Source organism: Anopheles maculipalpis, chromosome 2RL, assembly GCF_943734695.1.
Source record: "Anopheles maculipalpis chromosome 2RL, idAnoMacuDA_375_x, whole genome shotgun sequence".
Lineage (NCBI taxonomy): Eukaryota > Metazoa > Arthropoda > Insecta > Diptera > Culicidae > Anopheles > Anopheles maculipalpis.
In genome coordinates, this window is record NC_064871.1 from 64,971,891 (window position 1) to 64,988,659 (window position 16,769).

At 41.6% G+C, this 16,769-nt stretch overlaps 6 protein-coding genes across 7 annotated transcripts in view; 3 read left to right on the forward strand and 3 right to left on the reverse strand.

Moving 5' to 3' along the window:
• LOC126568823 (sine oculis-binding protein homolog A) overlaps positions 1 to 8,408 on the reverse strand; it is a 32,343-nt gene extending 23,935 nt beyond the window's left edge. Inside the window, exon 1 of the mRNA XM_050225472.1 lies at positions 8,322 to 8,408. Coding sequence (XP_050081429.1) covers positions 8,322 to 8,408 — 87 coding nt within the window. The remainder of the gene's footprint in view (positions 1 to 8,321) is intronic.
• Positions 1 to 16,769, forward strand: part of LOC126556023 (eukaryotic translation initiation factor 2D) — a 526,420-nt gene that overhangs the window by 406,130 nt on the left and 103,521 nt on the right. The gene's annotated exons all lie outside the window — the stretch shown is intronic.
• Positions 1 to 16,769, forward strand: part of LOC126556469 (small integral membrane protein 20-like) — a 389,536-nt gene that overhangs the window by 249,837 nt on the left and 122,930 nt on the right. The window lies entirely within an intron of this gene.
• LOC126556308 (peroxiredoxin-6-like) overlaps positions 1 to 16,769 on the reverse strand; it is a 270,155-nt gene that overhangs the window by 132,088 nt on the left and 121,298 nt on the right. The window lies entirely within an intron of this gene.
• LOC126556451 (LYR motif-containing protein 2) lies at positions 12,437 to 12,837 on the forward strand. The gene is made up of 2 exons (XM_050211716.1): positions 12,437 to 12,515; positions 12,583 to 12,837. Exons 1-2 carry the CDS (start codon positions 12,477 to 12,479, stop codon positions 12,835 to 12,837), a joined length of 294 nt encoding a protein of 97 aa, XP_050067673.1. The 5' UTR covers positions 12,437 to 12,476.
• LOC126556105 (transmembrane protein 39A-A) lies at positions 12,973 to 15,034 on the reverse strand. Its single transcript, XM_050211315.1, has 3 exons — positions 14,696 to 15,034; positions 13,282 to 14,067; positions 12,973 to 13,206 (listed from the first exon to the last, which is right to left on the reverse strand). Exons 1-3 carry the CDS (start codon positions 15,032 to 15,034, stop codon positions 12,973 to 12,975), a joined length of 1,359 nt encoding a protein of 452 aa, XP_050067272.1.

Sequence of the window (16,769 nt, forward strand, 5' to 3'; positions counted from 1 at the left end):
CTATGGCGCGGGACCAGTCATCCCATACCATCGTACCCCAATGATCACGGAAAGCCAAAACATAATTTTTCGACACGGACTTTACGGAAACAACACATCGCTATGCCCCCGGACTACTCTAAAAATGGGCTCATGGAACGTACACATTCTAAATAGAACCGGAGCCCTGAAGCGACTGGATGATGCCCTTGCCACACTGGACATAGACCTTACAGCACTACAAAAAATGCTGCTAGGGAGGGGTTTGCAAAGAGGACGTGGCATTCAATAAGACGACATCTATTATAGCTGCCACAATCGCAAACACGGACTCGCAACGGGTTTTGCCGTAGGTCCCAGACTGAAATCCGTAATCATCGGATTCAGGGTTATAGATGAAGGCTATGCACCCTGCGCATGCGAGGCAAGTTTTTCAACATTAGCCTCATAAACGTTCACGCCCCTACCGAAGACAAAGACGAAGAGGAGAAGGACCTTTTCTACGGCCGCCTCACCAACATCATGGATAGCTGCCCCAGGCATGACCTCAAAATCATCCTGGGGGACTTTGGACGGTTGTCACAGTCTACATGAGCACAGTAACGACAATGGTAGTAGATTTGTCCAGTTCGCGGTAGCGAATAATCTGGTTGTAGGAAGTATCAAGTTTGCGCGCAGGGACATCTACAAGCTCATGTGGGTGTCCACGAATGGAGCCACTTCCAACCAGATCGACCACGTGTTGGTAAGCCGCCGAAGACAGTCGAGCCTGTTAAACGTCAGAACATAGCCATCGATGAGCCAACATCGACTCCGATCACCGCTTGCTGGTGCTGGGTGGCTGGTGATCCGGTAAAGAATATCCCGCCCCCGCGCCAATGGGGGTGGCAATATCCAACAGGCATTTAAAGCCGCTTTAGACGAGTCTCTACTACCACAAACGACGTACGAAACTACGAGCGAAAGGTGGGACGCTCTAAAAACGAAAATACTAAACTGTGCAAGCACCACACTCCAACCACGTTGTAGCAACACCAGATCTGGCTGGTTCGACGAAGAATGTAGACAAGTGAAGGAACGTAAAAATGCTGCATACCGAGTCATGCAGCAACGGTACCGGAATGCGGGAACTCGAACAGATCAGAGAGGCGTACGGTTCTACCCTAAAGTTTTACCAAGCGATAGCAGGCCGCCGAAACAACTTCATATCTATGGCGACCTGCTGTCGCAACAAAGATGGTGATCTGGTCAGTAACCAGCCTGAGGTCCTCTCGCGATGGGCTCAGTACTTTGATGAACTACTTAACGACCAGTTCAACGAACAGCCATATGATATGGCCTTGACCCTGGCCATGCATATGATAGCATAACCAGGGTAAAACTCTACGAGGCCAATACCTCTTTTGGAATCCCGGCCAAACTAATCAGGCTTGATAGAATGACCATGACCAACGTCACATGCCAGGGGAAAGTGGATGGAAAACTCTCAGGGTCCTTTGCTACCACCAAAGGCCTGCGTCAAGGAGATGGGCTCGCCTGTCTCCTATTCAATTTGGCGCTAGAGAGCGCCATCCGTGACTCGAAGGTGGAGACTTCGGGAACCATCTTCTATAAGTCAACCCAGATCCTGGCATACACTGATGATGTAAACATCATTGGTCTGCGGCTCTCCCAGGTAGCAGAGGCCTACCAAAGGATCGAACAGGCGGCAGAAAACCTCGGGTTGTAGAATAACGAGGCAAAGACCAAATTGATGGTGGCACCATCAGCGATCCTACTAAGAAATCCGGAACTATGTGGGGGTGATGTACGGAAATTTGAAGTCGTCCAAAACTTCAAATTTGCGCGCCAGCCGGTCATTCTACAGCCTGAGGAAACATCTCACTTCAAAAAATCTTCTTTGGTCCCGTATGTGTGGAAGGACAATGGAGGAGACGCTGCAACGACGCTACAAACTGTAAACGACCGTCGTGCAACGAATTAGGCTCGCCAGGCTCCGATGAGCTGGTCATGTTATACGCATGGCACCGGACGGCTCAGCTCAGAAAGTTCTTTTAGGCCGTCAACACACGGACAGGAGAGGCGTGGTACGGCCCAGATTGAGGTGAGACGATGGCTTGGAATCATCCGCCATCAAGGCCGGGATAACGGATTGGCGGACAATACCATCAGCTCTGATAACAAATGTTAGTTTTTGTATGTATGATCATATATAGATTATCGTACTTTCGATGGCGTCACCTACCGAGGGTTAAATGTAAACACTGCCAACAGCTTAGCAGATTGTCTCCTGTCAGCCGGTCTTATTACAGCCTAATCAAGCTTCCGCATTCAAACACCTGTCATATTGGATATACCTAGAAATTATAATCTCAGTTTTCACATGATGCTCAAAGATGCAGTACGATCCTTAACCCTTAATGTGAGAAAGGACAACGGATGAAGTACTTCAATGACAAGCTGTACGGTGAATTGAACTCGCTAGACTCCGATGAACTCGGTTATATCAGCCGGCCACATGGACAGAGACGAAGTCATGGTAGGTTCCAACATAACTCGGATGATCCTTGCTGGTGCCAGCAGGTAGGTGCCCACCTACTAACGCAGGCAATCCGAAGCTCTTCACCACCCTGCCAATCCCTGCCTATTCACCACCAATCAGACCAACTCTACCGTCAAGGGTTTCTGAGTGTGTTCCAGTCCTGGTGCTCTAATAATTGTGCGTAGAGAAGTGTATTGTCGTTACGTTTGTGGTGCCCTTTCGTGTAATGGTTTTACCATTGAATGCAAAAGCTGTGTCAGGGACTTAGGAGCGCTCCTTGACGAGAAGATGAGCTTCCACGACGAACCACCGCACGTACGACGTTATTGTCCCGTTTAGCATCAACATGCTTTGCCCGTTGGTGCGATCGGTTCTGGATTAAGCCTCAGTAGCATGGCGACCGCACATCCAGCACAAACACACTTGCTGTGCTCTGTGCTGCTGGAGGGTATAAGTGGACTATGTAAGACGCTGTGCGCTGCTAGGCCTCGAGTCACCAAACCTGAATAATTGCAACGCCCAGAGGCTGTTTGTTGCACCACTGGACCACCTGGTCGACTCGCCGGGGTGTAGCCCCTTTGGCGCCTCTGATCCTTTTTTGTGTATGTGACGTGAGTACAACGCTGTTTGTAATCGTCACCAACCGGACATTTTAAGCGCAGTATTTTTACTGCATTATTGGTGTGAGACCTACTCTATATTAATTTATTTCGTACAGATTTAAGTAAAAAATAGTGCACTTTTTTTGCCGTCCCGCTTGAAAGAGACACTCACGCGGTCCGTAGAATTTCATAAACACATTAAAAACATTAAAAATGATATTATAACATTATAGTATTAGCTTTTGTATACAAAAACAAAAAAAAATTGCGCACCAAATACCCTATCTTCGAAAGCGAAAGATTCTTTTTTTTCCATTTAGCCTAGCAGACGAACAGCATCGCCAACGCTTCCTTACTGAAATGATTTGCGCAACAAAATCCGCACGGCCGCAAAACACGCGCAAAAGAAAGTTTTAAATTTCCACAACCAGAAGAGGCGTATTCGTGTGTCGCAAATGTGACACAAAGCACGAGGAAACTGTCTTTGAAATAGAAATCGAAACCGAAAGTCCAAAATCCTGTGTCGCCCATCAGTAAAAAGCAGCGTTTGTGGCCAAATTTATTGCTCGCTCGATTGGTTTGAGAGGTTTTTGCCGGTGTGAAGTACTAGGGGACCTATTTTCCATTCACTGAAAGTGAATATGCCGTGTGTGACGTGGATGAATTTATGGTCGAGTGTTTTATTTCATGTGCGGATATTATGGAAATGGTTACTAATTTCAGTCACCAATTCAGTCACCTTCGATCACAAAGAAAAACAGAAATCTTGTACAAAAACTCGATAATTCTTCGATAATTGTAGAAAAAAAATCGTTACGAAAACAGTGTCAAAATCGGCAACTTTGTAAACTAAAACTCTGTACAGCGAATATTATTCAACACATTTTCAAAGCAACAATGTAATTAATCCCCATTACTGCTTCCCGATTCGTATGATACCAATAAATTTGGCTAGCCACAAGTAACACAACAATATACGGCTGCTGTTCGCGTCCGCTATTAATGGGTTTATGTCAAATAAATTCTCTAGAAATATTTGCACTAGCAATATCGCTGTCCATTTTCCGACAGTACACTCCTAGCGAAAATCATCGTCGATTGAGAAAATGGGCAATGAAGGATGGGTACAATGGAGAAACATCAAGGTACGGTAGTAATAGGGATCCCACACACCCGCCTGTTCATCACCGTCTCGCCCCTGCGCTTAGCAAACACGTGGAAAACTGACAACAGCAGGTGTGCGGCCGTTTGAAATCGTAGAGGACTTCACAAGATATGCCGTCGTCATCTCGTCGGTTCGTCTATTCGACCTGGCCCCGGTGTATGCCATATGTATCGCTGCATCCCGGTGGTGCGGTATGAGTAAGATAAAACTCGAGCTGTGTGAACGCTACCCAGATTTGCTCTACACGCTTCAAACGAAATTCATTTGATCCCGACGAGAAGGACTAAATATAAGCCGCGATAAATTGCATCAAGCCGAAAAAGGGGGATGATAATATCACCCATCGTTCGCCCTGTTCCGCGGTGTTATGCTGCAGCGTATAAAGTGCTGTGTACAGCTCCCATTACTACTTGTTGCTTCTCCCGCAAAAAGGGCAATATGGGGTTATTTGGTTTCAGGTTAAGAACCGGCGTTAGACGACGCCCCACAAACACACACACACGGGAGGAATTAAATACCATTGACAAAATTACCACAACACAAACTGGCTGTGATGATGAGGACGTTTACAAATCAGTTTAGATGCTATAACGTTGGCTTTATATTGTACTACAATTAGACAATAATACGCAATGGAAAGCTAGTGTTGTTAGTACGAATCACATGATTGAAGAAGTAGGAACATTAATAGAATGTTTAAATGTGACACTTCATTGGTCAGATTCGAATTTACAGGGAGAAAGGTAATTAAATCATATACAATAAAATAAAATAATAAGGTATTTTTTATTTGGGAAGAACGGCATGGCCTCAATGCTTTCATTGCTTTTACTTTAAAATGCAAATTCAAGCAGAGTAAGATATAGCTAAATAGAAGTAAATTATGTTTTAGGATCTTCTGTACAGACTTCACATGTGTACGCCTCTGAGACACCCAGGACACTGAGACACTCCAAACAATTTTCAGCAAAATGTGTGTAGAAAGACAATGGACAATAGAGCCGCTACAATCACGAGATTCATGAGCTGTACGTCGCCATTGAGCAGCGATTTAGACATTCCTGTCTCCGGTGGGTTGTTCATGCCATGAGAGCCGTAGTAAGCGCATATTGAGATGAAGCTTTAGCGTTGATTTATCCACCAGAAAACCCGAAATAGGTAGACGATATCGCTAGATCATAAACTAGACCATTTTCAATAGAAGTATTGTTTAGAGAGAACCAATAAGACAAATTAGCTGGGAGATCTCCCCGTGGACCCTACTCTGGCTTAAGGGGACGTTCATAAATTACGTAACACTCGAAGGGGTGGCGGGGGGGGGAAGAATTCCCATCTATCGTTACGATTTGTTACACAAGAAGATGGGGGGTCCACATTGTGTGACGTAACAGCAAGAGTGATTCAAAATTATTATATTACTTCATTATATTATTCCATTTTATGCCCATTTTATTTTATTTTATGTGTATTTGTGTACGTGTAATATCATATCATACCTCATTGTTACAGTCAAAAGTTTACAACTTCCTGCCGTGTAAAGATCGGTGCCACTGCCGCTTATATGATTGAACGAACCACTTTTGTAGATAAATTTGACATTTTACTCAAAAAATAATATTCTAGAATAAAATTTTATTGGGTGGGTGGGGGTTTTGAGGAGGGGTGGGCGTTACATTTTGTATGATGGCGGGGAAGGGGGTACAAAATTCTGATTAGCGACACGTAATTTATGGAGCGCCCCTAAGTTAATTGGTCCATAGATGCCATACATGATGTACCACACGACCATTTGCCAAAGCTCAGGAGATAAAGATACGGGGCGCCGGGAGATCACAAATAGCTTGATTGAAAAAAGGGAAAAAAATGTCAAATTCTCCCCATCACGCGCTTGAGTGTTATACGCCATATGGATCAGGCGTGTTGAATGACAATATCTTTCCCGTAAAGGACCTCGTACATAGGCCCATTTTGGAGTCACGGGATGTGTATCAGGGACAGGATGATTCTGACCAACGTTGGCACTCCCTGTCGAACTTTTATGGAGTTTTTACGACTGTTCCCATTACAAAACACGAACAAATCCCTATCCATATATCCATTGTAATAGAAGCTTATTCTTGTACGATTTTTAATCCAAGTCCTTCGTTGAGAATGCTATCAGCAATCCCAATCGCCATGTGCTGATCAACACCTATTTTTGGAAAAGAGTGATGAATTTTTCGACGAACTATTTCCCTAAGTCGCCCTGATCTCGCCCGGTCTTTGGACCGAGCTCGACTTCCGATACGGACAAACAGTGGTATCACCCCGCTTCATCGCGTGGGTAAAACTAGCGAAAAACGCCCGGAAGTCCTTGAAGACCTGGATTGGATTGGATGGCCTATACTTCTTCTTCTTCTTCTTGGCTTAACGACCTCTAATCTAGGGCCATGCGGGCCATCGAATTTTTTTTCCTATATTTATAGAGGCTTTGAGTCTTAGAGACTTCATTCGCCACTCTTTTGGGCCATCGAAATGGCTTACTAGACTGCCGATACCACGTAGTTAGTTAGTCAGTCCTCACTACGGGGGGACGGTTCGAATGGGATTTGAACCCCGGTCCTGCCGTTGCCTGCTACCGGGGTTGCCGCTGTCGCCTACACCACCGGGCCGCGCCAAGCCTATACTACTGTACCCGATAAATAAAGTGACCTTGCGTTTTTTTCTTAAATGGTTTTTTATTAGGCCATATACAGGTCATCACCTTCGAAGTAATCCCCTTCCGGTGCAATGTACCTCTTCCACCTCTTCTCCCACTCTTCAAAGCAGGAGTGAAAAACGCGGATGCTGGAAAGTCCTTTAGTTACGTCGTCGCTGCGGCTTTTATCTCCTCGATGGTGTCAAAACGGTGTCCCCGAAGCGGCCGATTTAGCTTATTGAACAGCCAAAAGTCAGCTGGTGCCAAATCTGGCGAATACGGCGGTTGCGGAACAATATGGGTGCCAGTTGTTGCGAAAAACTCCCTCAAAATGATCTTTCAGAGTTTTTGATATAGTTTGCTTGCTTTGCACATGAATATTGGCTAATCTCTGTTTCCCCATGTCTTACGCGATTTTTTCCTCAAAAGGCTCACCTCTCCTTCACCATGGGTTCAATTATCGGAACAGAACACCCTAGAATTCCCAGACCACCGTTTTTTGTTTTTTTTTTTTGCGTCGAAAGATGTCGTACATCAATGTATGCTCGAAAATAGCATACATGCGTATTGCACGGCGTCTGATAACTGGGAAGGACAACATCAGCCTAGCTCCAATTGCAACCTAGGGCGCTTGAGGTTTTGTTCGTTGTAACCGAATATGCAACCCGGTCCAAGTCCGAAACCAAGCAGTGCAAATCGATCCACAAGCATGGCGGTGCTGCAAATGAACAAACAACTTCTAACCGACTCGTTCAGAAGTTTTGTTTATCAAACAGGATTGATCAATTGCTCTATTAGGAAGCAACATCAGAGGACAATTTTTAGAGTTTTTTTTATTACTAACTTCAACGATTATATTTGTCGGTAGTTTTGAATGAAAGTTAAACCTCGCCAACACCTAGAGTTTTTTTTTTCGCTGATTCGAGTAATGTGATCTTTGAAAACTTCAATTACATTTTAATTTAGAAATTATAAAAAATGTACTCTAAAATCAGATACTTTTGTGATACAATATTTTTCCAACCAAGCTTTCCATCTGATGTTGACTGAAAGTGTAACGTGAAATAGAAAACTACAAACGATCGATTAGTATCGATTTTCCAGCATGTGTCGCCTGAAGCACGCGTGCCCGTGAAATATGATACCGTTTCCAACCCTGGTGACGTATTGGCCGCCATTGCACATGCACCTTGAGAGCGGCTCGCATAACCAACTGCGCAAACTGGACCATTCCGTACTTATAAAAATCGATTCGTTCATTACTTTATGCAACAAAATCTCTTCTCTTTTGTATAACATTTAAATAAAATGTCCTGCAAACCCCTATATTTGTACAACGTAAAGGTAATCACTCACCTTGATCGTATCGTTATCGGTACAAATCTCCTTCTTCACCTTTATCCGCGGCGGTGACGTACCCGCCGATGATGACGCCGTTGCCATAGTAACGGTCGCTCAGTGTTGCATTACACCACAGCACAAGCGGATAAAATTTCTAGTTCTCGTTCGGCTTCGCGATGATAAGGATTTCTTCACGTTTCCACCACGATCCTGGCCACTTCTGCCTTCCTACCAACCACACCACCAACAGCGAAGGTGATAGCAGTGGTAGCTCTTTGTGTTCGTACCGGACCACCGAAACATGAGACCGTTCACATGCCACCAAATTCCTCCCATGTCATTCGATACGCGCAAAAGTGCAGCACGAGGTTGGACCGGCACCGTAACGATGGCACAACGCGCGAGAACGTTACGAATTTGATTTCCACCCGTGTTTTAAGCTTTCCCAGCGTCAGTTAACACACTTTCTTCACATCATTTTCACACATTTCCCGACCGTTGTCGTTGCTTAATTAGGCGTTTTTTTTCACTAGATCTGTGTACATTTAAGCAAAAAGGTTTATCTGTAATTATTTCCAAAACGTGGCAAATGAAAAACTATGAAGTATTTGAATCAAATGTCCGGCCCTCGATTGTACCGGAAAACGAATCCATAGTCCACACCAATCCTGCCTACCTTTTTCCGTTAGAGGTTGCCAATCAGCAACCTGATATCAAACCTTTTGATGCTCGAACCCTACGCGCACACACCGCCAGTTCCAACTAAACACAGGCGAACCGATTGCACGCTCTCAACGGACATTCCACCATTCCTTGGGCTATTTATAAATTGACTCTAAATTTAATACTACTTTTTTCTGTTAATAAATTTATCCACAGAAATAGCAACATTGTCGACTTCCCGTGTCAGGGACTGCGCGCCTGCATATCATGTTGGGAATGTTTATTTTTTACTTCACATTTTCTCCCTTTTTTAGGGTATAATATTTTTAGCAAATCCGCATCTCTCTCGCGCGCGCGTCTCGCGATCGCGAGGTGAGTGAGTATTTTTATATCAAACACGCCTCCGTACGCGCGTACGAATAGAGAGATTCACCTCGTGTGATATGATATGCGATGAAAAATTGGAAAAACGTAAACAAGCCCTGCCAAACTGCCTGCCAAACGGCGCGGATCTGTCTAAGCACTCGTTGGAAAGATTGGTATGCTAATGATTGAAATTGATCTTTTACGGCACTGTTTACGACGAATGAAACGTTGAGCAATAAGCGCAACACCACCCACTTTTGGTGGACGCTGCTTGAATTGTGGCATCAGGAAGTTAGGTTCTCTAACATCTTAGCTGTTGCGAGTATGTTCCCTTAGCTTACTCATTTGATAGTTTCAAACTTAATGCTTTATTTGGCGAGCATCTTCTGTGGTTCAAACTTGATGTTAAGTCCTTTCCGAAACAAAATTTCATTCCAACCCCAAACACTTTGATATGCTTTTAACTAATGGATGATCATTACTCAAACGTCACGATCGCGGAACTTTTACCATAAATGGGGTTTCTTAATAGGGGCACTTAAGTTTCCTTTTTTGCCGTCAATGGGGCACCCTCACACTAAATTGTTCTATTTCTTAGCATATATTTCTAAACACACAATCAAACGGGAAGAACTACGCAACGATCATTAAACACACCTTTCACGATGAAAACAGTTGTGAACAAAAGTAGTATTAAATTTCGTATTAGCCCTCGGTTTAGCTAACTCACATCCGACAGGAATATATTCAGATGTGTAATATTCGTGTTGAGTTTCATATTATTATCATTATTTTTCTAAAACTAATCTTTTTCACATTGTCGTAGCTGCTGTTTACCACTTCTTGACCGTTTAGCATACTCTTTTCATTTTATTTGCTTAACAGAAATAATAAAAAAGCCTTAACACACACTAAAATGAACATTTTAGTTAACACACTAAAATGAACATCTTACATTCTTTTACACACACACACACACACACTTTTTTATTGAAAAGACGTTAACAACTCCACGAAACATCGCGCCAGCAAGCGCCAGAAAACGTGTGCGCGCTTCCCGCGATTTAAAACACAAATGCATTGAATTGTACCGGTTCGTACGCAACATAGCTCAATATTGATGAACGCAGACTGCACACTGGGTAACTTGCTATCATTTTACTGGTTAAAATTCGTTTCGATTTACTTTCAGTAACATGCTAGAGTTTTCCTTCCAGTACATATACTTTTTTAAATAAAATATTGTAGACTTAAAAAAGCTTTGCTGGGTTAATTAGTTAGGTTAATTAAGTTAAGAAGTTAAACAGATAAAATAAATCCTCAGTATAGCGATATTGAACGCTACTACTCAAGAAATTTGTTCGTTGGTTGAATAGTTTAAAGAGAATTTGAGTGGTTGAACTTCGTTCATCTGATTTCTTCAGACATGCTAATTTGTCTTGTACCGGTTAAGAGGATATAATGAACAACTTGTTCATCACCGAGATATTCATTGGGGCTTGGGCATATTATTGATTCTATCTGCGAGACGTTGAATCGCTCGGATGCTGTCGTTAGTTTGTTCGATATTTTTGAAGACTCACACGTTTTTGGTCGAACCAACCAGTGCTGTAAAATGTCTAGGCGACCTGAACAGTTGCCTGAGCTATGACTACTAGGATGGAAAATGTGTGATTCCACAGTCCTGCAAAGAAATTTCTATATCTCATAGATTGAATCAATAATATACCTGAACATATCAACATCTCGGTGAAATTGTATGTTACATTCTCGAAACCCCTATAATCTGGTATCACTGCCCGATTTAATCGTATTATCAAATTGATTTATTTTGTTAGTGTCATATACGACTGAATCGTTTAGTACGTACCCAGAATCCAGTCATGTGTGCAACAGAGTGAAAGACATCAACAACAAGAGGCCAAAACCTGTCAAGATTGAGAGCTTTCCAATGCTTTGTTTCTTTAACAATAATCTGGCTTCTAGCTCAATTGTTTTTAGTGAGCTAAGAGACACTACATTTGGCATATTATGCATTGTTCTTTTTTTCGTTTATTTATAGAGGCTTTGAGTCTTTAGAGGACTACATCTGCCTATCATACACACAGAGACTGCCAATAAAATTAGACCACCAGTTTTTGCTCATAAGGAAAAAATGCGATATTGATGCCAATTTTCTGCGAATCTATTTAGTTTTTTATTTGTTTAATTTTGTTAAAAACCCCTCTAAAGAGCCTTTTAAATCATTGCTCGAAAGAAAATTCTTGACAGATCTCATATGGAAGCTGACAAAAACCTTCTTTGAGCAGTGACTTAGAATGTTCCTTAGAGAGTTTTGCTTATAGGGTTGATTATTATTAGCTGCTTTTTTATTGTTAATATGTAGCTAAAACGCATTAGACCGTGAAATAAACCATTCAATAATTTTAAATTCAAAAAAATCTTTATAGCTTTGAGCATCCATTTTTTATATTTTTCTTCTCTAAGATCTCTAGGAAAAATGGTCTTATCCCTAATGACAAAAACTTTGTTCATCCACTGCCACTGTAGGTCAATCATGTATCATCGCGTACATGATAACTTATCAAATACAATTTAATATTTTAACTAACAGAATTAAATTCAGTGACTTAGTTTTACAGATTAATTAAACAATATAATTTATTTTTACGACAATACGGCGCTGGACCGTAATAATCAATTGTAAATAAGTAAAGTAAATAAATAAATTATTTTTAAAAATTAGAACTGCTCGTTTCCGCAATTATTCGTAAATGAAAGCAAAACAAAATTTTAACGAAATATTTATCATTTGTAATGATACGCGTGCTGTTGTGGCGTACTGTAATCATGTCTATCAGACTATTAACTGACTTCCCGTTTGCGGTTCGGTGTTAGATTCCGAATTTCGTTGCTTGGACTCCTGCTACTCATACACAACTGCACATGCCACACAAAATCAAAACAAACTGAAATGTCAAGTGTAATTGCATTGATAATTTTTGGTGGAACAATTTCCTGGTGAGAATATTCTCCCCCAAAATAAATTAAAGCTTATATCAATAACAATCTGATGGGAAAATAATTCTTGTTGCAGTACATGGAGTAAATGTGCGGTACAACACTAATTATCTGTAACGCATGTCAAAATTACCAAAAGCAGCACTGAGCCTGAAGCAGGTAACAAAACAACATCTTGGGATTAGATTCCTTCCAACTGTTTGATTGGTTCACGATTTACTTACAGTTTATGCTTCGGCAAGAAGTGCTTAAGCTTTACCGGTCCATATTTCGTACCATTCGACAAGTTCCAGATGCCAGTAGCCGACGTGAGCTCCGGGAATGGGCAAGAGCCGACTTTCGCAGCAACAGGAACCAAACGGATGAGCTGGCCATCAAGATGCTGTTACAGCATGGCAATCGAAATTTAAAGGAACTCCAGACCAGTCTCGAGCTTAGCGGAACTGGACCGGACAACAATTCGGACGGAAAGGTCAGTTAAGAAATTCAGCCCATCAATTTAGAGATTGCGCAACTGTAAATCACTAATAGTTCATGTATATTGGAGAGTTAATTGTATAGTTCAATAAATTACAAACTTCCGTTACTGCTTGATTGAAGTGTACGCAGCACACTACTACTGCAGCTTCATGCCTAGATACAGTGGTTCGCTGGCATATATCCGGCGAGCAATGAAGTAATCACGTGCAATCCGAAACAGTGTGAAAAAATTAGTCAGCAATAGAAAGCCAACCGACAGTACGTTCTGCCACTCGGGCGTAAGGGCGAATATAACAAGTTGTAACACTATCAACAGCATCTGTACTGCAAATAGCGTCATGTATATGATGACATGATAGCTAAAAATTGCCTGCAAGAATAAAAATATTTCACAAATTTCAATCATAATTTTGCCATCAGAACCTCTTCTTCCTTTGCTACTCACATAAAACCTATAATGGCTGCTATTGGCGGGTATGGCCGAAGTGCAATAGCCCACCGATCGATACACCTCGCCCATATGGCGCACGTACGTACCGTGCGGGTAAATGTTCGTCTTCGACCAGGTGTACGCCGGCACACTGTTCGAACGGTTGTTCACCCGGTGCCACTGGCCCAAATGTAGTGCGGCCCGGTGAAACACATCGCAGTATCGCATCGGGAAGCAGTACGTCACGCACATGGTAAACCCGCCAACAAACACGCACGCCAAATGTTGCGTCGTCCAGAAATTGTTGTAATACAGATGCTTCGAGGCAAGCACACAAGGAACAAAGCCGGCATAGTACGCGTTCAGCAATGAAGTGAAGATAACTTGCTTGCATCGGCTGTTAAAGTTTGTCCTCAGTGCATCGATTTCCGCTCGGATCGAGTTCGGATTAGACGAGCAGCTGTGCAACGGCATTCCGTTAATGCAGTTCGGCTCTGTATCGACGATTGTACGCAGGAACTGCTCCAAATTAAGCCCAAATATCATTAAGTACAGTACCAACGGATAGCTCAACACGAACAGATGAATGTAGCTGGCTTTCTGGTAAATTTGTGTCCCACAAACAGCAAACGAAACCACCACGAACGCAAGGAAGGTATATTTGGCCACCTTTTTGCTCACTTCCACATACGCTTCGGGGCAGTTTGCATCGAGAAACTTCAGAATGCAGCAGTACAGCAATCGCCGGCTAGCCATAATGTCGATAAAGATGGCCAAATCCCAGTCGATTAGGTAAAAATTCTACAAATGCAAAAGAATAATTAAATTTGCGAACATACTTACAGTCATACTAACAGCACGGATAGATAAGTTATGGCCCTGATACCCTGCGATTGTAGCACAAACAATGAAATAAAATTATAAACAGTTTTTGGCAAACGTCGAAAGTACACATGTATGAATTTGATAGCAGTCAGTTGACTAGATAATGAGTTATAGCGTTATAGCGATAAGATGATGAGATATAGGAGCAATCCAGAATATGCTCCTAGGTAAACCATAGTAATCTCCGATATTAAATAAGGATTCTACTACGAGTGCACTGCCGAACTCACAAACAATGGAACGGAACAACGTAGAATACGCAATTACTCAGGAATCTTCTGCGATTTAGATTTCAATTTCGGTTGCCTTCAGAGTAATCCGGAGTTACCCTGTAATTGATAGCGCACTCCGGAGTTAATATCGGAGATATCGAAAAGATATTGAGGTTCAATGATGAAACAAGGATTTTAAAAGATAGTAGAGCACTGCTTCTCTATCGAAGGCAATTATGTTGAGTAGATAAATTGAATTTGGTCAAACAAAAAACCTTTTATCATGGTTAGGACTAAGACTTATCTACCCATATGTTACTCTCGAAACTTACCACAGCTTGCCGGTTGTAAGAATTCGGCAACCACCAGACCGATCGATACAGGTGCAAAAACTGAGTCGCACTGGCAAGGATCGTGAAGCAGAATATAAGCAGCTCGTTCATGAGTTCGGAGCTTTGCTCCACGTTCGGATATGGCACGTGTTTGGGGAACGGTGTAAACATGGCACTGCCATCCTCCTCGCCGTTACTATCCAGATTGTTGGTCGTGTTGCCCGTGTTGCTGCTACTCACCGGTGCTAACGCATGGGAAGAAACGGTACTGGCCGGGTGCTGAAAATGGGTCGACGTTGAAAGATGTCCCCGATGGTACCGTCTGTTCGTTACAGTCATGACGCTGACGTTGTTCAATACAGTTCAACAATTCCGTACTATTTTACTCGGTACATCACACCAGCGAAACCTGCTCGTCGCTCCTGGCGCAAATAATACTCCAGCTGCTACTAGGCGAGTAATTTAATTTGTCATCCTCGGAGACAAAGTTGCGTTCAACGTGTCGTAGTGGAATAAAATTTGTACTTCCAGTAAAACTCAATCGGATGTATACGAATAAAAGCAACAAGCACGCTTACTCCAGCTGGAATCTACTGTGTTATGATTCGTAAACAAGCAAAAACAAAACACTTTTTTGGCCGATGTCAAACTACCCAAGTTGGTTGTCACGCTTGTTTACGTCAAGATTTACGAGGATTTTCCGTTACTGAATTATCCTCTATAAGCTTTACCAAATACCAAATTATTTAGAGTATAAAGTCTGTAGTTTTTATGTTTTGATTTTGTTGTTGAAAGTTTGAATGAACCCTATTTACAATTGACACTATACAATATACAGGATACATCCTCGAAAAGTGGCAAAATTATCAAACAATCCGAGTCAAGACAAACAAGCTTTCGAGGATAAGGAATTTGTTCATGTTTGGTACTGTAATGTCCTGCAGGATCATGACAGCTGACAAACGTAAAAATGCAGCTGACAGCTTGCTGCGCAACTGTCATGCGAAATACACATTCGATATTGGATCCATAACCGTCCGTTTTCCGAAGTGAAAGGAAGCCAAAAAAACCAAGATGCTACAGTTTTACTCTTTTGTTGTAAAAACATAGTGGAAAACAACATAATACCTACACACACAAACAATACGAAACAAGGTAAGTTGGGGAATTTGATTTAAAAAAACACACAAAATATAACCGATTGAAAAAAGATGGGGGTTGATGACTCCGGAGGAGGTGGTACAATTTTCGGATCCTACGACAAAATACTATTATATTTATAGATTTAGAGAAGGCTTACAATAACGTAAAAACAGAAACACTAATTGACAAAATTTGTTATCATGGAAAACGGAACCTGTGATACTTGCAATACACCTAATCGGGTGGCATAAAATCTTCGTGTGCCCAAATTTCAGTAGAGACTAAGACACAACCAAAGAAAACCTTATTACATACTGGCAGTCACCATCTGAAAAAATAATGAAAACAATAAATGAACATCTAAAAAATAATATTGAAATATAGGAAAAGATATGGACCAAAACATCAAATAGAAAAGATAACAAACATAGATAGACAGACATTTCCAAACTGAAAACACAAACATAATATAGGATACCCATTATCATACCCAAAATCGGACATAAGAACGCTAGAATCGAAAACTCACTAAAAAAAAAAACAAAAGATATGAGTATCTGTATAACTATAAACCTAAGTAAAAAATCTCCACCAAAACAAATGACAAAAGAGAGTTTAATACAAAAAGCATAATAATAATAATAAAAAAATAAAGATACCCATTTCTGTAAGCTCTGGCGATTTTTGGCAAACAAAAACTCGCCTTACGTATTGTGTAAATCGTAATGACAATCGTTAATGAGGAAAAAGGCATAGAAAATAGAAAAAAACCAAAAAAATACCCAAACAAAAAATACATTTACATATACATATACATATACAACATATATACATACAACATACAACATACAACATACAACAACATATATACATATACATATACAACAAAAGATCGAAAAAATACACAACAGTAATCCAAAATCAAATCATA

Excerpts from the sequence above, each read along its gene's own strand:
- LOC126556451 (XM_050211716.1), top strand. The coding sequence starts at position 12,477 with ATGTCAAAATTACCAAAAGCAGCACTGAGCCTGAAGCAG. Across the intron at positions 12,516-12,582 it reads CAGCACTGAGCCTGAAGCAG|TTTATGCTTCGGCAAGAAGT; the intron begins GTAACAAAACAA and ends ATTTACTTACAG.
- LOC126556105 (XM_050211315.1), bottom strand. The coding sequence starts at position 15,034 with ATGACTGTAACGAACAGACGGTACCATCGGGGACATCTTTCAACGTCG. Across the intron at positions 14,068-14,695 it reads CTTACAACCGGCAAGCTGTG|AATTTTTACCTAATCGACTG; the intron begins GTAAGTTTCGAG and ends TTGCATTTGTAG. Across the intron at positions 13,207-13,281 it reads GCAGCCATTATAGGTTTTAT|GCAATTTTTAGCTATCATGT; the intron begins GTGAGTAGCAAA and ends TTATTCTTGCAG.